At 52.4% G+C, this 14464-nt stretch overlaps 1 protein-coding gene across 3 annotated transcripts; it reads right to left on the bottom strand.

Annotated features, from left to right (window-relative positions):
• Positions 1-2656: 2656 nt before the first annotated feature.
• On the bottom strand, positions 2657-7522 carry Ficd (FIC domain protein adenylyltransferase). 3 transcript variants are annotated; one of them, XM_087578138.1, is made up of 3 exons: positions 7367-7522; positions 6196-6550; positions 2657-5266 (listed from the first exon to the last, which is right to left on the bottom strand). In XM_087578138.1, the coding sequence occupies exons 2-3, from the start codon at positions 6494-6496 to the stop codon at positions 4191-4193; spliced, it is 1377 nt and encodes a 458-aa protein (XP_087434264.1). In that variant the 5' UTR covers positions 6497-6550; positions 7367-7522; the 3' UTR covers positions 2657-4190.
• Between the last annotated feature and the right edge of the window lie 6942 nt (positions 7523-14464).

Here is a 14464-nt window from a genome sequence, read left to right on the forward strand (position 1 = left end):
GTGTGGGGTGTGTGGGGTGTGTGTATGGGGGTGTGTGGGTGGGGTGGGTGTGGTAGGTGTGTGTGTGTATGTGTGTGGGGTGTGTGTGGGGGGTAGGTGTGTGTGTATGTGTGGGGTATGTGTGTGGGGGGGTAGGTGTGTGTGTGTATGTGTGGGGTATGTGTGGGGGGGGTAGGTGTGTGTGTGTATGTGTGTGGGGTGTGTGTGTGTGTGGTAGGTGTGTGTGTATGGGGGTATGTGTGTAGGGTATGTGTGGTATGGGGTGTGTGTGGTGTGTGTATGGGGGTGTGTGGGTGGGGTGGGTGTGGTAGGTGTGTGTGTGTATGTGTGTGGGGTGTATGTGTGTGGGGTGTGTGTGGGGGGTAGGTGTGTGTGTATGTGTGGGGTATGTGTGTGGGGGGGTAGGTGTGTGTGTGTATGTGTGGGGTATGTGTGGGGGGGTAGGTGTGTGTGTGTATGTGTGTGGGGTGTGTGTGTGGTAGGTGTGTGTGTATGGGGGTATGTGTGTAGGGTATGTGTGGTATGGGGTGTGTGTGGTGTGTGTATGGGGGTGTGTGGGTGGGGTGGGTGTGGTAGGTGTGTGTGTGTATGTGTGTGGGGTGTATGTGTGTGGGGTGTGTGTGGGGGGTAGGTATGTGTGTATGTGTGGGGTATGTGTGTGGGGGGGTAGGTGTGTGTGTGTATGTGTGGGGTATGTGTGTGGGGGGTAGGTGTGTGTGTGTATGTGTGGGGTATGTGTGTGGGGGGTAGGTGTGTGTGTGTATGTGTGTGGGGTGTGTGTGTGTGTGGTAGGTGTGTGTGTATGGGGGTATGTGTGTAGGGTATGTGTGGTGTGGGGGGTGTGTGGTGGGTGTGAGTTGGGTGGGGTATCTGTCACATGGTGCACCTGCTTTTCCTCAGCTGTGTGTTGACAGCTTGTGCAGCATGTCAATCCCATGTTGCTGATCACATGATTCCATGGTAACAGACTTGCATTTCTGGCAGCCTGACTCTGCTGGGTAGTTTACCACTCACCTTGTCACAGTTTCTGAAAGCCCTACAGCAAGGGCAGGGAGGGCAGTGGAGAAAGGACTCTCCATATAAAACTCTGGAGGGAAATGGGAGGGAGCCGTGCATGTGTGCTGGATGCTGCCATGTGTGTGCTGTGTGCCCATGAACCAGTCTCGCTTTCTTTGATGTTTAGGGTTAGCAATGGAACTGAGGCCTCCTACAAGTTTGGTTTGGTTCTCTGCACTCTAGCCCTCGGCCTCCCACACTTAAAAATTGGGAAGGAAGTTTTTTTTTTTTTTGGTTCTTTTTTTTCGGAGCTGGGGACCGAACCCAGGGCCTTGCGCTTCCTAGGCAAGCACTCTACCACTGAGCTAAATCCCCAACCCCTCAGGAAGGAAGATTTTTTATGTGTCTGTGTGTATGCCATGTGGAGAGACCAGAAGAGAGCATTGCTGGATCTGCTAGGAACTGAACCCCGGTCCTCTGCAAGAGCAGCGAGTGCTCTTAACCACTGAGCATCTCTCCAGCCCCTCCTCCGTGTGTGCGTGACTGCTGTGGTGCGCTTATGGACAGAAGATGGCTTTCAGGAGTTGGCTCTCGCCTCCACTGGGGTGGGTTTCCCAGGACGGCTCAGCCTACCTCCTGTAAGGCTGTCACCCGGTAAGCCATCTGGCCAGCCCCAAGGTTTTTTGTTCTTAAATTAACATTTTTTTAACTTAACATTTTAAAAAAAATAATGAGTTTTGCCTGGTTGTGTGTATGAGTAGTAGCACGTGGTGTCTGGTGCCTGTGGAGTTTAGAGGAGGATCCCATGGGACGAGTTACAGATGGTTGAGAGCTGCCATTTGGGTGCTGGAATTTGAACTCAGGACCTCTGGAAAAGCAATCAGTGTTCTCAACCTCTGAGTCATCTCTCCAGGGCATCCCTTAACATTTTTAAGTGTAGTTGTGTGTGTCCTGGAGCTCTTGACATTCAGCCCCTTGCCCTCCTCATTGGTGTCTGTCCACTGCTCTTTTCCAGATACTGGTGTACTCCTCAGCCACCCTACAGCAGTGACACACGCAGCACACACAGCAGCACGTTCAATGCCATGAGAACCTAGCCCAAGTTCAGCTCACATCTAGTAAATGTTAGTCTACCCTTCCTATAAATGTTACCATTTTCGAAATGCAGATTCTCCTCCGTCTTTATTACGTAACAAAGACCTTTTTCTAGTAGACAACACCCGTGGATCAGAGCCCTTCCTGTGGCATGGACTCATCCTAGGTCGGTCTGTGAGGGAGCTCACTGGGTTTATGGGACTTCCCTGCTTGCGTGGTAGCCAGTGCCCAGGTATGACGGTGTGCTCTCCACAGGCATCATGACACAGTTGAGTCTTTCCACACGCCAGCAGGGCCCACTGAGTCATCCTAAATGTGGGTGGAAACTAGTAATTTAATGCAGGGAAGGCACAATGACAAGCAGGGAGAGCTCTGACCCACTCGGTGGACAGAGGGAACCAACTGCTCCAAGCTGGCCTGATGTCTGTTTATAAGGCTGCACACAATAAGCATGTGTGAAGAAAACCCAGGCCGGGAAGCTAGGAAGGCAGTTTCTGAGCTGCTCCAGAATATGGTTTCAGAACAAGGTACATACATGGTGGGGAAAGATAAGCCAACACAATGCTTATGTAATAAAATACTTTATTAGAACCAGGAACTTGTTAAAATATTTTCACACGTAGCTAAAGTGCAGGTTCTCACCACAGGCCAAAGTGAGCCTCCCGTGAGATTTGGTGTGCAGAGAAGAGCTGGGAGCTTGGGGCTGCAATCGATGCAGTGTCTCTGGGTGACATCTGCCGGGTGACTCTGCCACCCAGCCCTTGCAGAGCTGTTGGTGGTGCGGCACGCTTGCAGACACACACACACATTTTTCACACATTTTTCTCAATCCGTCAGAAAACTGCTGGGGTATCTTTCTAGACGCTGGATACATGGGTTGGCAGCTGGTTTACCATTCAAAGCACAGCATGCTGGGACAGAGGAGGCCGTCCCAGAACACGGTCCAGTGACTTGGCCATGGCGACTGAATAGCAGCAATCAAACTGGCGCTTAGCCATAAATGATTGAAGAGCGTTTATTGTCTTCTAAGAGGACAACTGGAAACGTGTCTATCAGACGCGACACCATCACTTCACAAGTCACTAGAACAAGGCCACTCCAAGACAGTCTACATACCCGTGGGGACGCTGGACCCTGTGGTGGCGTTAGAGGGGAAGAGGGTTTAAAACCACAGGGCAGAAGGGGAGAGGCCAGGTTGTGGACACGGGTGTTTGCTCGTTTTAACTCTTATCAGAACTGCTTGTTTGGGTTTGGCGTGGTACTTCAGACACATTCCCTTGTAATGTTAAGGGAGGTGCCTAGGGTGTGGTGCATGCTGGGTAGTGTTCTACCTCACCTCCAGGTCCTCACAGGACCCTTAAGGTCTCTGTGCAGGAGACTGAGTGGGAGGTGAAGGCAAACCCGCCCTGTGGCGTGATGGGGTAGGTTGTCAAGCATGGAGAGCTTTCAGCCTCAGCGGATGCGAGTGAAGTCCAGGACAAAGATAAGAAAGAGCCATGCTGCCCGCCCTCTGCACTCAGAACAGGCTGGGTAGGGAAGTACCACCCCCTGGCACTCAGGTTAAAAGTTAGTAGCTCAGGGGGTCCCTGGAATCTGCAGTCAACTACGGAGATGGCAACGTTGGCTTCCTGTGTCCAAGGGCTGCGCTGCCTGCTGTGGAAGCTGCTGCCATAGCCTCTCAGGAGTGAAGGCCGGCCTCAGCGCAGGGCAGTTCTGCCTTCTGAGGTCACAGGACCTCCAAGGTATCCAGTGACCCCTGTGGCCCTGGGCTCCATGTCACAGATCTGGCTCCCTGCCTCCACCCTTAGTGCAAATTCTGTCTAGGCACCCAGGCTCAGGACATTAGGAAAGCACTGCTGCCCTACTGGGTGCTGGGGTCACCATAAGGGTTGGTCTCAGCACCTCTAGCTCACCAAAAAGGTAAAAAAATAAATAACTTGGCTGAACTATAAATTATCCTAAAGACAGGCTTAATAATTTAGTTTTCTTTCTCAACTGAAAAACACCTGGAGGTAAAGAATGTTTAAGGGTCTCCTTTTGCTACTGGGGAGAACTGTTTCTAGAAAGGCCTTCTCAGGGCGCCATGGGAGGGCTGGTGGTTAAGGCCTCACAGGAAGTGTCTCCTTGAACCCAGAGTGGTTGGGCTGGGCTTCTGGCAGTGCTGCAGAGTACTCGGTGGTGGCGAGGAGCAATGTGTCCAGTGTGACTTCCGTACACTTGGCTATGAAGCGGATGAATGGCCGCACGTCACCCTCGTTGGCGACTTCCAGCACATGGTAGTACTCTGACCTCTGCTCCTTGCGTATGGTGATGGGCGGGTACCCTGCCTGCATCAGGATCAGGTTCATCAGCAGGCGGGAGGTCCTCCCATTGCCATCGATGAAAGGGTGGATGTACACCAGTTTGTAATGGGCTAAGGCTGCGAACTCAACCGGGTGCAGGTTCATGGCGTCCTCCGAATTGAGCCACTGTGTGAACTCCTGCATCTGCTTCTCCACGTCCCGGGGGTGGGGTGGGATGTGGTGTCCCACCAGGACCTGGGTCCTCCGAAACCTGCCCGCCTCCACTGGATCCACGTACCCCAGGACCCTCCTGTGGATCTCCAGCATGTGGTCAATGGTGACGGACCCGATGCGGGAGACCAGGGTACTGTTGATGTACTTCATGGCCGCGTGCATGCCGATCACCTCGTTTTGCTCCTCCAAGCTCTTCCCTGGCACGGCATAGCGTGTCTCCAGGATGTGCCTGATCTCTGCGAGAGTGAGGGTGTTGCCCTCGATAGCCACAGTGTGGTAGATGTGATGGTAGTAGGTCTCCTCCATGACCCTGCGGAGCGCTGAGCTCCCCTTAGGGATGGACATTACCTTCCTCACTTTGCTGTCAAGGACGCTGAAGTACCTCTGGTCGATTTCCTCCACCAGTGGCAGCGTCCGGTCCCGGTTGATCAGTGCTTTCTCGTGGAAGGGCGAAATGGTCAGGGCCCTAGTGTAGAGGTAATCTGCCTGGATGATGTCCTTGTCCTCTTCTGAGAAGATGCCGAGCTCATTGAGGGCGTCTACGAAGCCAGGGTCCATCTTGAGGGCATGCAGGAAGAGCTTGTGCGCTTTGCCCCTCTTGCCTTGGCGCTTCATCTCCAGGGCTTGGTTTAGTGCGGCCTTGGCTTCCAGTTTCCCTGCTAGAAGAAAGCCAGAGAGGCCTGGTGAGGAGGGTGGGTTCTCCCTTGTGCAGCCCTCCCAGGGACACCACCACAATCACGCCACGTGGGCTAGCCAGGCCCCAGGTACTGCTGTTCCCCACAGCCCTGATGGTGGAATGCTGGTGCTGTCTTGTGTCCTGGGCCACTCTACATTGGGAGGCACCAGTTGGGCTCCCCTGCCAACTGTCTTCTGCCTGACATAGACAGTCTGGGCATTTGCTCTCCCTATGCTCTCCCCTACAGTGTGGCTGCTCTGGCCCAACTTCCCTGTGGACAGGTTATCTCTTGAGCCCCTCTCCTTCAGGCCTGGGGGTGCCAACACCTTCCCCTCACAGGTATTCCCTGGGCCCTTCCCATGTCTGGACTATTTCTGTTTTCTGGCAGTGCTGGGGACGGGACCCCGCCCTTGTGCATACCAGACAAGTGCCATCAGAGCTATATGCCCCTGCTTCTAGTGATGTGATTCCAGTTTGTGGTAGTGTCTGGTTGTCACCACTGGGGACAGTGTGCTGCTGAAATCCAGTCAGCAGAGGCAGGCTGCTGCGACACTCTGTGCACACCACCTGGGACTGAGCCCAGCTCTTCCCAACTCTGTTTCCTCTGAGGGTAAGCACCCTCACTCAGCTTCCCTGAATCCCTGACCGTTCTCCAGTTCCATCCCCAGTGGTTTGGCCCAAGCATTGTTCTCAGGTGCTGCTTCTTGGACCACTCCCATTCAGAGCCGAGGTGCAGCCCACCCTTGGTGTGTCTCCCACCAAATGCTGGGACACCTGTTCTCAGTCACTTACCAAACTGGAGCTCCAGACTGTCTCAGTCACTGTGACACCCTCATGCTTACCACAGGCCTTCGCAGGAACTCTATAAATATCTATCTTAACCGACAAGGGCCAGATAGCCAGTATGCTCACCTGGAGACGCCTTAGTCTTGACCGTCAGCAGCCCTGCGTCCCTGGAGGTGACACTGAGCTCCGTAGATGGGCTGGTGCACTTGGTGACCACATGCTGTGCCCTGTCCAGTTTGCTCCTGAGCAGGTGGAAGCCTCTGAGCACAGCCAGACACTGTTCTTCCACAGCTCCCAGTGGCAGCAGCAGGGCCAGCAGTGACCCCAGAGCCATGCTCAGCAGTGTCATCCACAGGAAACGGCCCCAGACTGAGACCCATTTGGGTTCAGCCACTGCCACCACTGACGCCATCGGCATGAGTATCATCTGGACTAAGGGCCGGGCCCAGGGCGCATATCCCGTCTCAGAGGAAAGCAGAATCTACGAGGAACCAAGCGTCGGAAAGAATGAGGGAGGAGAGTGGACCTGCTCCCAGTAACTGTGATTTCAGATGGAGAGACCAACATGGAGAATCTCCACACCTTCTAATTCACTAGGGACCAGGGAAAGGGGGAAGGTGAGAGCTCTCATGGTGGAAAGACTCATCCTAACTAACTCCTAGCTGCTCCTGGGTAGCAAGATAGAAATCTAAGGCGTTTACAGAGCACTTCCTACATACATTAACGTCCATAATCTCAGACTACAACCCGAGGAGGTGATGTTTCCACAGCGCTCTCTCCAGATGCAGTAAGAGCTCAGAAAAGTGAAGTCAGGGACTTGTCAGCCCTAGTCCACCAGTCTGCTACAATCGTCAGTTGCCATAGGACACGTAGTGTTTGGGCTATCGCTCCTGCTCACGCCCGTGTCTTCGATAAGAACAAACGTCTGGTGTCCTGATGTTACCACACGAACGCCTCCTCAGTATCCACAGTGTTGCGTCCCTTCTGGCCTTCCTTTCCTGGCTTGTCCATCTTAGACAGGCAGCCCAGGGCCTGGCTAACAACAGTGGGTGATGCCCTACCTCGGCGAGGGGAGCACAAGCTTGGGGCTGGCAGGGGTAAGCGAGGGGTCAGGTATGCAAATGCCATCTTGCCAACAATAAGCATTTATTGGGCAACTATGTGTGCCGGGCACTGCGCTGGCGGCTAGCCTTGCATGCTGTGAGCCCCCGGTGAAGAGCAAGCTACCTGTGGCTCCAGTTTACAGACGAGGGATGACGCGGTTCTGACAGGCGGCGCCGGAGTTCCAGGGCCTTACCCGCACGTCATCACTTCGCGCGGCCTGTGCAGCTGCTTGAGCCCAGCATGCTGGGCTTACTCCCGAAGTGGGAAACTGAGGCTGCCGTAAGGTCTCTCTGCGGATCGGCCCAAGGTTCGCGCCCGCCGCACCATCTGAGGCCGCGCGGCCGTTCCTAGCAGCCGCGGTCGCCGGGCCCGCCCTCCGCCGCTTCGGCCCGCCTCCGAAGCCTCACCATTGGACGGCCAGCCGCCCTTGCCGCGGCGGATTGGCTAACTCTACCTGTCCATCCGTCGCGCTTCCGGGTTCTCGAGTTCGCCCGGGAAAGGCGCGCCGTGTGCCACTCCCATTGGCTGTCGCTTGTTTGCGTCTCGTGCAGGCAGCAGCCAATAAGCGGCAGGAGGCGGGGTCGAGGCCACCGGCCGGTGCGAGTACTGGGGTCCTGTATCCCTGGTCCCAGCCAGCAACTCCTACCTCCTTCAGTCCTCGTCCTGGGCTCTGTGTGCCTCAGTTTCTCTGGTGTGCAATTGCGGTAGCCATGCCACCCAACGTTTTCCACTTCTTAGTCCCGGTTTCGCCGTCGGGACTTACTGTGTAGCCTAAGCTGGCTTAGAATTCACCGGGATCCTTTTGAGCCAACATGCCCTCCCTAACCAAAAGTTTGCATTTTCTGAAGCGGCCGGCTATGGCCTTCTTGTTTACCAGATCGTTTTTTTTTTGTTTTGTTTTTTTTTTTTTTTGTTTTTTGTTTTTCCCTCGGTGCAGAGGGAAGGCCTCCATCCCAACCCACAAATACTGAACCGAAGCTTCCAGGGCCTGCTTTGAGAGGTTACTGGCACACTGTGGAGTCAGATGGCCCACAGATTTTGCCCTCAGCATCTTCTGACCTTGGAGCATGTTACTACTCCCTTACTCCCTTCTGCAGTTTTCTCAACGGCAGAATGGGACGACAGATCACTTAACTAAAAAAAAAAAAACAAAAAAAAAAACAAAAAACTTTTTTTGTGTGCGCGCACGTGCACAGAGATCAGCTTGCAAACGTTGGGCTTTCTCCTTCTACCGCATGGGTTTGTGGACTGAACTCAGGTCATCACGCTTGGTGGCTCCTATCTGCCTTAGCCCTCGGGTTCTGGATTTGGGACATGAAGCCACACAGTCCTGGGTTTTCATATCCCGGTTCTGCCGCTTGCAGTCTGAGTAGAACTGACTTGGTAGTACCTGTTTAGTTTGCAATCTGTCATCTGCAGGCAATGTGCTGATGGAGTCTTTTTATATTTTATTTTATTTTGACACTGAAACTCAAATTGGTCTGGAACTCACTGTGTAGCCCAGGCTATCCTCAGCCTCCTGCCTCTACCTCTCTGCCTCCTGAATGCTGGGACTTGAGGCATTCACCACCCAATCCGGGTTTCAGCCTGCATTCTTACAGAACACAGGACAACCAGCCCAGGGATGGCTCCACCCACAATGGGCAGGACCCTCCCCCATCAATCACTAATTAAGAAAATGCCCTAAAGTTGGATCTTATGGAGACATTTTCTCAGTTGAAGTTCCTTTCCCTCCAGATACCTCTAGTACAGTGATTCTCAGCCTGTGGGCCATGACCCCACAGGGGGTTGCATATCAGCTATTTATATTACGATTCATAACAGTAGCAAGCTTACAGTTATGAAGTAGCAACGAAATAATTTTATAGTTGGGGGTCACCACAGCATGAGAAACAATGTTAAAATACAATGTTATTATGCAGTGTATTTCTCTAGAGTCACAGAAGTATGAGATGTCTATATTGAGGGAATTTATTGTGATGACTTACAGTCTATAATCCAACTCCCCAACAATGGTCAGCTGTGAATGGGAAGTTCAAGAATCTAGTTGCTCAGTCCCACGAGGCTAGTTGTGTCAGCTGGCCTCCTGTAGAAGTAGGTTCCAACAGATGTGCTGGCAAGCAGGTGAAGAAAAAGAAGAATCTTCTTTTTCCAATGTCCTTATGTAGGTCTCCAGCAAAAGGGTGGCCCAGATTAAAGGTGTACCACGCCTGGATCTGGGACTTGCCTTGTCCCAGGCTGACCTTGAACTCAGAGATCTCTTTGCCTTAGTCTCCTGGGATTAAAGACCTGTACTAATCTTTTCATAGCCACTATGCCTCAAGATCTCCATGCCAAGATCTGGCTCAGAAACTTGTGTCTTCCAGCCTCAAGACCTGGATCACAGGTGAGCCCTCCAATTCTGGGTTGTAGTTCATCCCAGATATAGTCAAGTTGACAATACCCAGGATAACCATTACATGTAGTGACTGCATTAGGAAGGTTGAGAACCCACAGCTCTAGTCTGTGTCTGGATGGCGTAACCCTGGCTGGTGCCGAGGTTCTTGTGCTTAACCTATGATCAAGAGTCTTCAACGCTGTTCTCTGAGCAACCTCTGAGGTGTCATTCAGACACTCTAAGTAATCATTTCACTGTAAAAGCCTTTCCTAGAGGAGGCAAACAATGTGTGTGTGTGTGTGTCGGGGGCAGTTGCTGTCACAGAAGACAAGAGGGCTCTCAGGCCAGACTGATGGCCATTCACACACAGGGCCACCACCTTGGGCACAAGTCACTTACCCTCTGAAGTTTTCGAGCAGAGATGCTCAGACATAAAATTACCACTTGTAGTGCCCTCCTCTCTCCAAGGCTTCCTGGGAGGCAGACATAAACAATTTCTAATGGTCTTGGGCAAATGCAGAAGTTCTGAGGGCCCTGCTGATGAATGGGAGACACTGGGGAGGGGCAGGGACTATGGGGTACCCAAGAACACAGGGCTTCCTTTGCAGATGCTGAGGTCTAGCCCACAGCTCTTATGCTGGGTTAAGTCTAACCGGTGACTGCTTCCCTGACATCCGGCCAGAGTTCTCAAAAGATTCATCGCGTCCGGGTTCTAAGGTAGCATTTTCAGAATTTTTAACAGTAGGCATTGTCTGTAAGCCGGGTTGTAATCTGAGAAGAGCTGACCTTAGAGGCCTCAGGGATGTCGGAAGGAGGGTGGAGGGTGGGGAGGAGGGAGGGAATATGATCGAAATATATGGAGTGGGAAATGTAACAATGTAACAACAAAACCCAAAGCACAAAACATGCAGGGGAGAGAGGCAGAAGGAACAGAGCACTGGGTATCTGGCTGTCTGGCCACCAGGGGGAGGTAGCTCCTTTGGAATGGCTCTCCTCCTCCAGTCCTGGTCTGGAGAAGCTGTGGCCTTTCTTTGTTGAATGTACAAAATATGGTCCCTGAAGTCATCCTGAAAAGTTAGCTTTCTCGACCTTAAATAGTTTGTATTAGGTAGAATCACCTCCTTGGGGCACACAAGACGTTTTTTGTTGTTGTTTTTTGTTTTTAAAATGCTCGCCTCGACTCATGAGAAAGAATCTAGAAAATGGCTGGGTGAAAAAAATCTGTCCATTATGAAAACCCAAACCAAACACGAGCCTCTGTGTCTCTACATGTCTGTTATGTTTTTCTAGTTGAGGTAGATGTCTTGGCTCCAAAGGACAGAACCAGCTGAGGCAGCCAGTATACATCATTTAAAAAGGCAGTGGTGGTGGGAGACGGGTGGAGAGATGGCTCCGTGGTTAAGAGCACTGACTGCTCTTCCAGAGGTCATGAGTTCAGATCCCAGCAACCACATGGTGGCTCACAACCATCTGTAATGAGATCTGATGCCCTCTTCTGGTGTGCATGAAGACAGGTTCTACATATACATATATATATATATATATATATATATATATATATATATAGTCTCTCTATGGCAGTGTTTGAGTATTCTCAAAGCATGATGCTGGGGTCCTCCCAGGCTGAATAACTCAAGAGTGGATGTTAGCCAGGCGTGGTGTGGCGTCCCATGCCTTTAATCCCACCACTGGGGAGGCAGATGCAGCCAGATCTCTGCCTCCCAAGTATTTTTTGGGCAGTGCCTTTTATGACTTTATCTTTGGAAACCACCTGCTGTCTGTCACCTTTGCTCTTGGTTTGATGTGGGAGGTTCCCTGTGGTCGGGGAGACTTGTCATGGGGAAGACTATCAGGGCCGTCTTGAAGCCTCTGACCATACACCTTGGCCCTTCCCTCTTCAGACCCAGAAGTAATTCTGCCAAGTGGTCGGTCTTGATCCAGGCTGGGAGCGTTTATCTGAATGCAGCGGGGACTCCGCTAGTCACCGTCTCCCCGAGTTGTGCATGAGCCTTCCCCAGCTGAAGGACTCCTAAGTGGCGCGAAAAGCCCAAGATGCAGTGTTGACTTGGAAGCTGCCTCGGGCACTCAGTGTACTCTTGGCTTCATCAGGCTTCACCACAACCTGACCAGTACTCTCTCCTCCTCCCGCTGGGGGACGGTAAATCAGGATGCAGTGTGGCCCCAGAGGAGCCACCCCCATAATCTCTCCAGCTTCTCCACACCCTCTGGTTCATCTGCTCAAGGCGACCAGAGCAGGGCAGAGGGGTTTCATACCTCCCTGACCCTTTGATTCATCCAGATACCCAAAAGCTCTGTGGGTGGAAGTGTTGTGTTGTCATAGTAACGGGAACCGTGGAAATGAACACAGGCTCCTGCTGGCCAGGGAAGTCAAGCTTTCAATACTGTGTGCCTCTCTTTTAGAGACCATTTTCCTGGGGGAGGAGGGGCTGGCCAGACATCCAAGGATTTAGTTCAGGAGCCGAGGACATGGTTCCTTAATGACTGGGAAATGAACTCGTCCCTAATCAGAGAGGTCGGCGGCATCGGGGGGGTTCTTAGGGGGAACCAGATGTGAGCCTAGTGCCTAGGCAACCTGTTCTTCTCAAACTAGCACCTCTGGGCTGGCATCCACAGGCAAAGCACCTACCACACAAGCAAATGTCACCCTAGGCATCTGCAAGCTCAGCACAGCAGCGTTGAGGCAGGAGGCTCACAGACCAGCTACACTGAAGTGCACAGCAGAGAACAAGAGGCCCTGCCTCCAACAAGGTGGAATCTGAGGATCAGCACCCAAGCACGCTCTCTGACACCCACATGTGCACCATGGTGCATGTCCTTCCTGTCCTGTCCAGTCCTGGCTGTTTTTGGTCAACTTGACACAAGGTATAGTCATCTGAGAGGAGGGAGCCTTGGTCAAGAAAATGCCCCCATGAGATCAGGCTGTAGACTAGCCTGTAGGGCATTTTCTTAATTAATGATCAATGGTGGAAGACTCAGCCCATTGTGGGTGGAGCTATCCCTGGGCTGGTGGTCCAGGGTTCTATAAGAAAGCAGGCTGAGCGAGCCATGGGGAGCAAGCCAGTAAGCAGCACCCCTCCATGGCCTCTGCATCAGCCCCTGCCTCCAGGTGCCCAGCCTGCTTGAGTTCTGAATGAACCCTAATAAGACACCAACCAAACTTTGCTTAGAGCCTGTTTTTAGAGAACCCAGCAATGACCCCAGACTGGGTTTGTATCCCAACTCAAAACAGTCTCGGGACCCCAGGACCCCAAATGATGACCCCAAATGATGACCCCAGTGTTGACCCTGCACTGTGTGTCCCCACTGAGTTTTTTCATCTGACAGATCTATGGTGCTGGCCCTGTAGGAGTCACATTAATCTGAGGTGTCAACTTGAATGGGCAAAGGGCCCAGGTAACCATGAGGAGAGAATCTCTTACAAGCATCACCTGTCCATAAAAAGGCCTACGGCCAAGGAGCGGAGGCAGGAAATAGGAGAGAGAGGATTGTGGGAAACAGCGAGACGCTGAGGAAGAAGCAGGCCGGGACTGAAGCAGAGATAGCTAACCCTGTGGAGTTACGAGCTGGTCAGGGAGTGAACCAAAGCTTATGGTCTAGGCATTTGATAGTGACTAATGAGTCTCGGAGTCGCCATTCCAGGAGCAGGGGCTGGGAAGAAAAAAAAAAGTTTTTTTTGTTTTTTTTTTTTTTTTTGTTGTTGTTCGTTTTGTACAAACTGTGTAGCCGAGGATGGCTTTGAACTTCTGATCCTTCTACTCCCACCTCTGGAGCGCTGGGTTGAAGATAGATGCCACAATGCCCAATTTATGCAGCGCCAGGGATTGTAACGGGATGCCAAGCACACTCCGCCGCAAGAACTGAACCACAGCGCCGCTGCCTCCTCCTCCATCCCGACCCACAGCATCCCCTCTGTCTCTCTGTTCTGTTCCTTTAGGGAATCCTGACGAATATGCACTGGTTGTACCATACGAGGGTGGCACAGAACCACACTGGGGTGCCAGTGTGGAAGGCTGACATTCCATAAGCGAACGAGATGTCAAAGGGACCAAGACAATCAAAAGTGACAGTGGGCCTTCTACCGGATGGTGATGGTGGCTGGGTAGAAGGCCTTGGAAGAAGAAATGTTCGTTTATACTGGCAATTACAGCGGGGAGAGGGGTTGAGGAAGCAGGGTTGAGAGTAAGGCAAATCTTTCAAGACACAGGCAAAGGCTCAGAAGAGGAAAGAGCCTGCCACACCCAGGGACTGGCTCAGGGCGAGCATTTGAATGCTCTGCGTGGAGAAGGGCATGGATGAGGAAGGGAGGGGGCAGGGATTCAGCAGCCCTGTAGGCTGCAGTGAAGAACTTAGGTCTTATTCTAAGGCTGACGGGAAGCCACTGGGGTTAAAGTAAGGTAAGTTGGTTTAATGTACATCTGAGAAGGTTGCTGTTCTTGTGCGAGAGGATGCCTGGGGTTGGAGGGTGGACGGGTCGACGGGAAGCTGGCAATGCAAGTATGACAACAACCGAGAAGTCAAATGGGTCAGTTAAGGGGATCTGCAAAGGACCCATAGCAGGTTACCTTGGTAACCACGGCCAGACGCCCCCCCCCCCACCTGAGGAAGTGATGTCATCGGAACCCTGGACCCAGAGCCACCTGGCAGGAAGAACCAGGTTGCTTCTGGATAGCATGAGTATATGGAAGACCCGGATTTCAGCCCTGCCCTGCCAAGAGCAACGCTCGGCCTTCCGGGAGACAACTGAAATTCCCAAGGAAGAGTTCTTGATTGGCCATGATTAAGACACCTGACTACTCCAGAGCCTGGCTCAGGAGATTGGGTTTCTCCCTTCCACCGGGCCCACTGCTCGGAAGGCTCATGAGCTCTTGGAAGCCATTGGTCCTCGTTTTACAT

Source organism: Rattus norvegicus, chromosome 12 (genome assembly GCF_021556685.1).
Source record: "Rattus norvegicus strain SHRSP/BbbUtx chromosome 12, alternate assembly SHRSP_T2T, whole genome shotgun sequence".
In the NCBI taxonomy this organism is placed as follows: domain Eukaryota; kingdom Metazoa; phylum Chordata; class Mammalia; order Rodentia; family Muridae; genus Rattus; species Rattus norvegicus.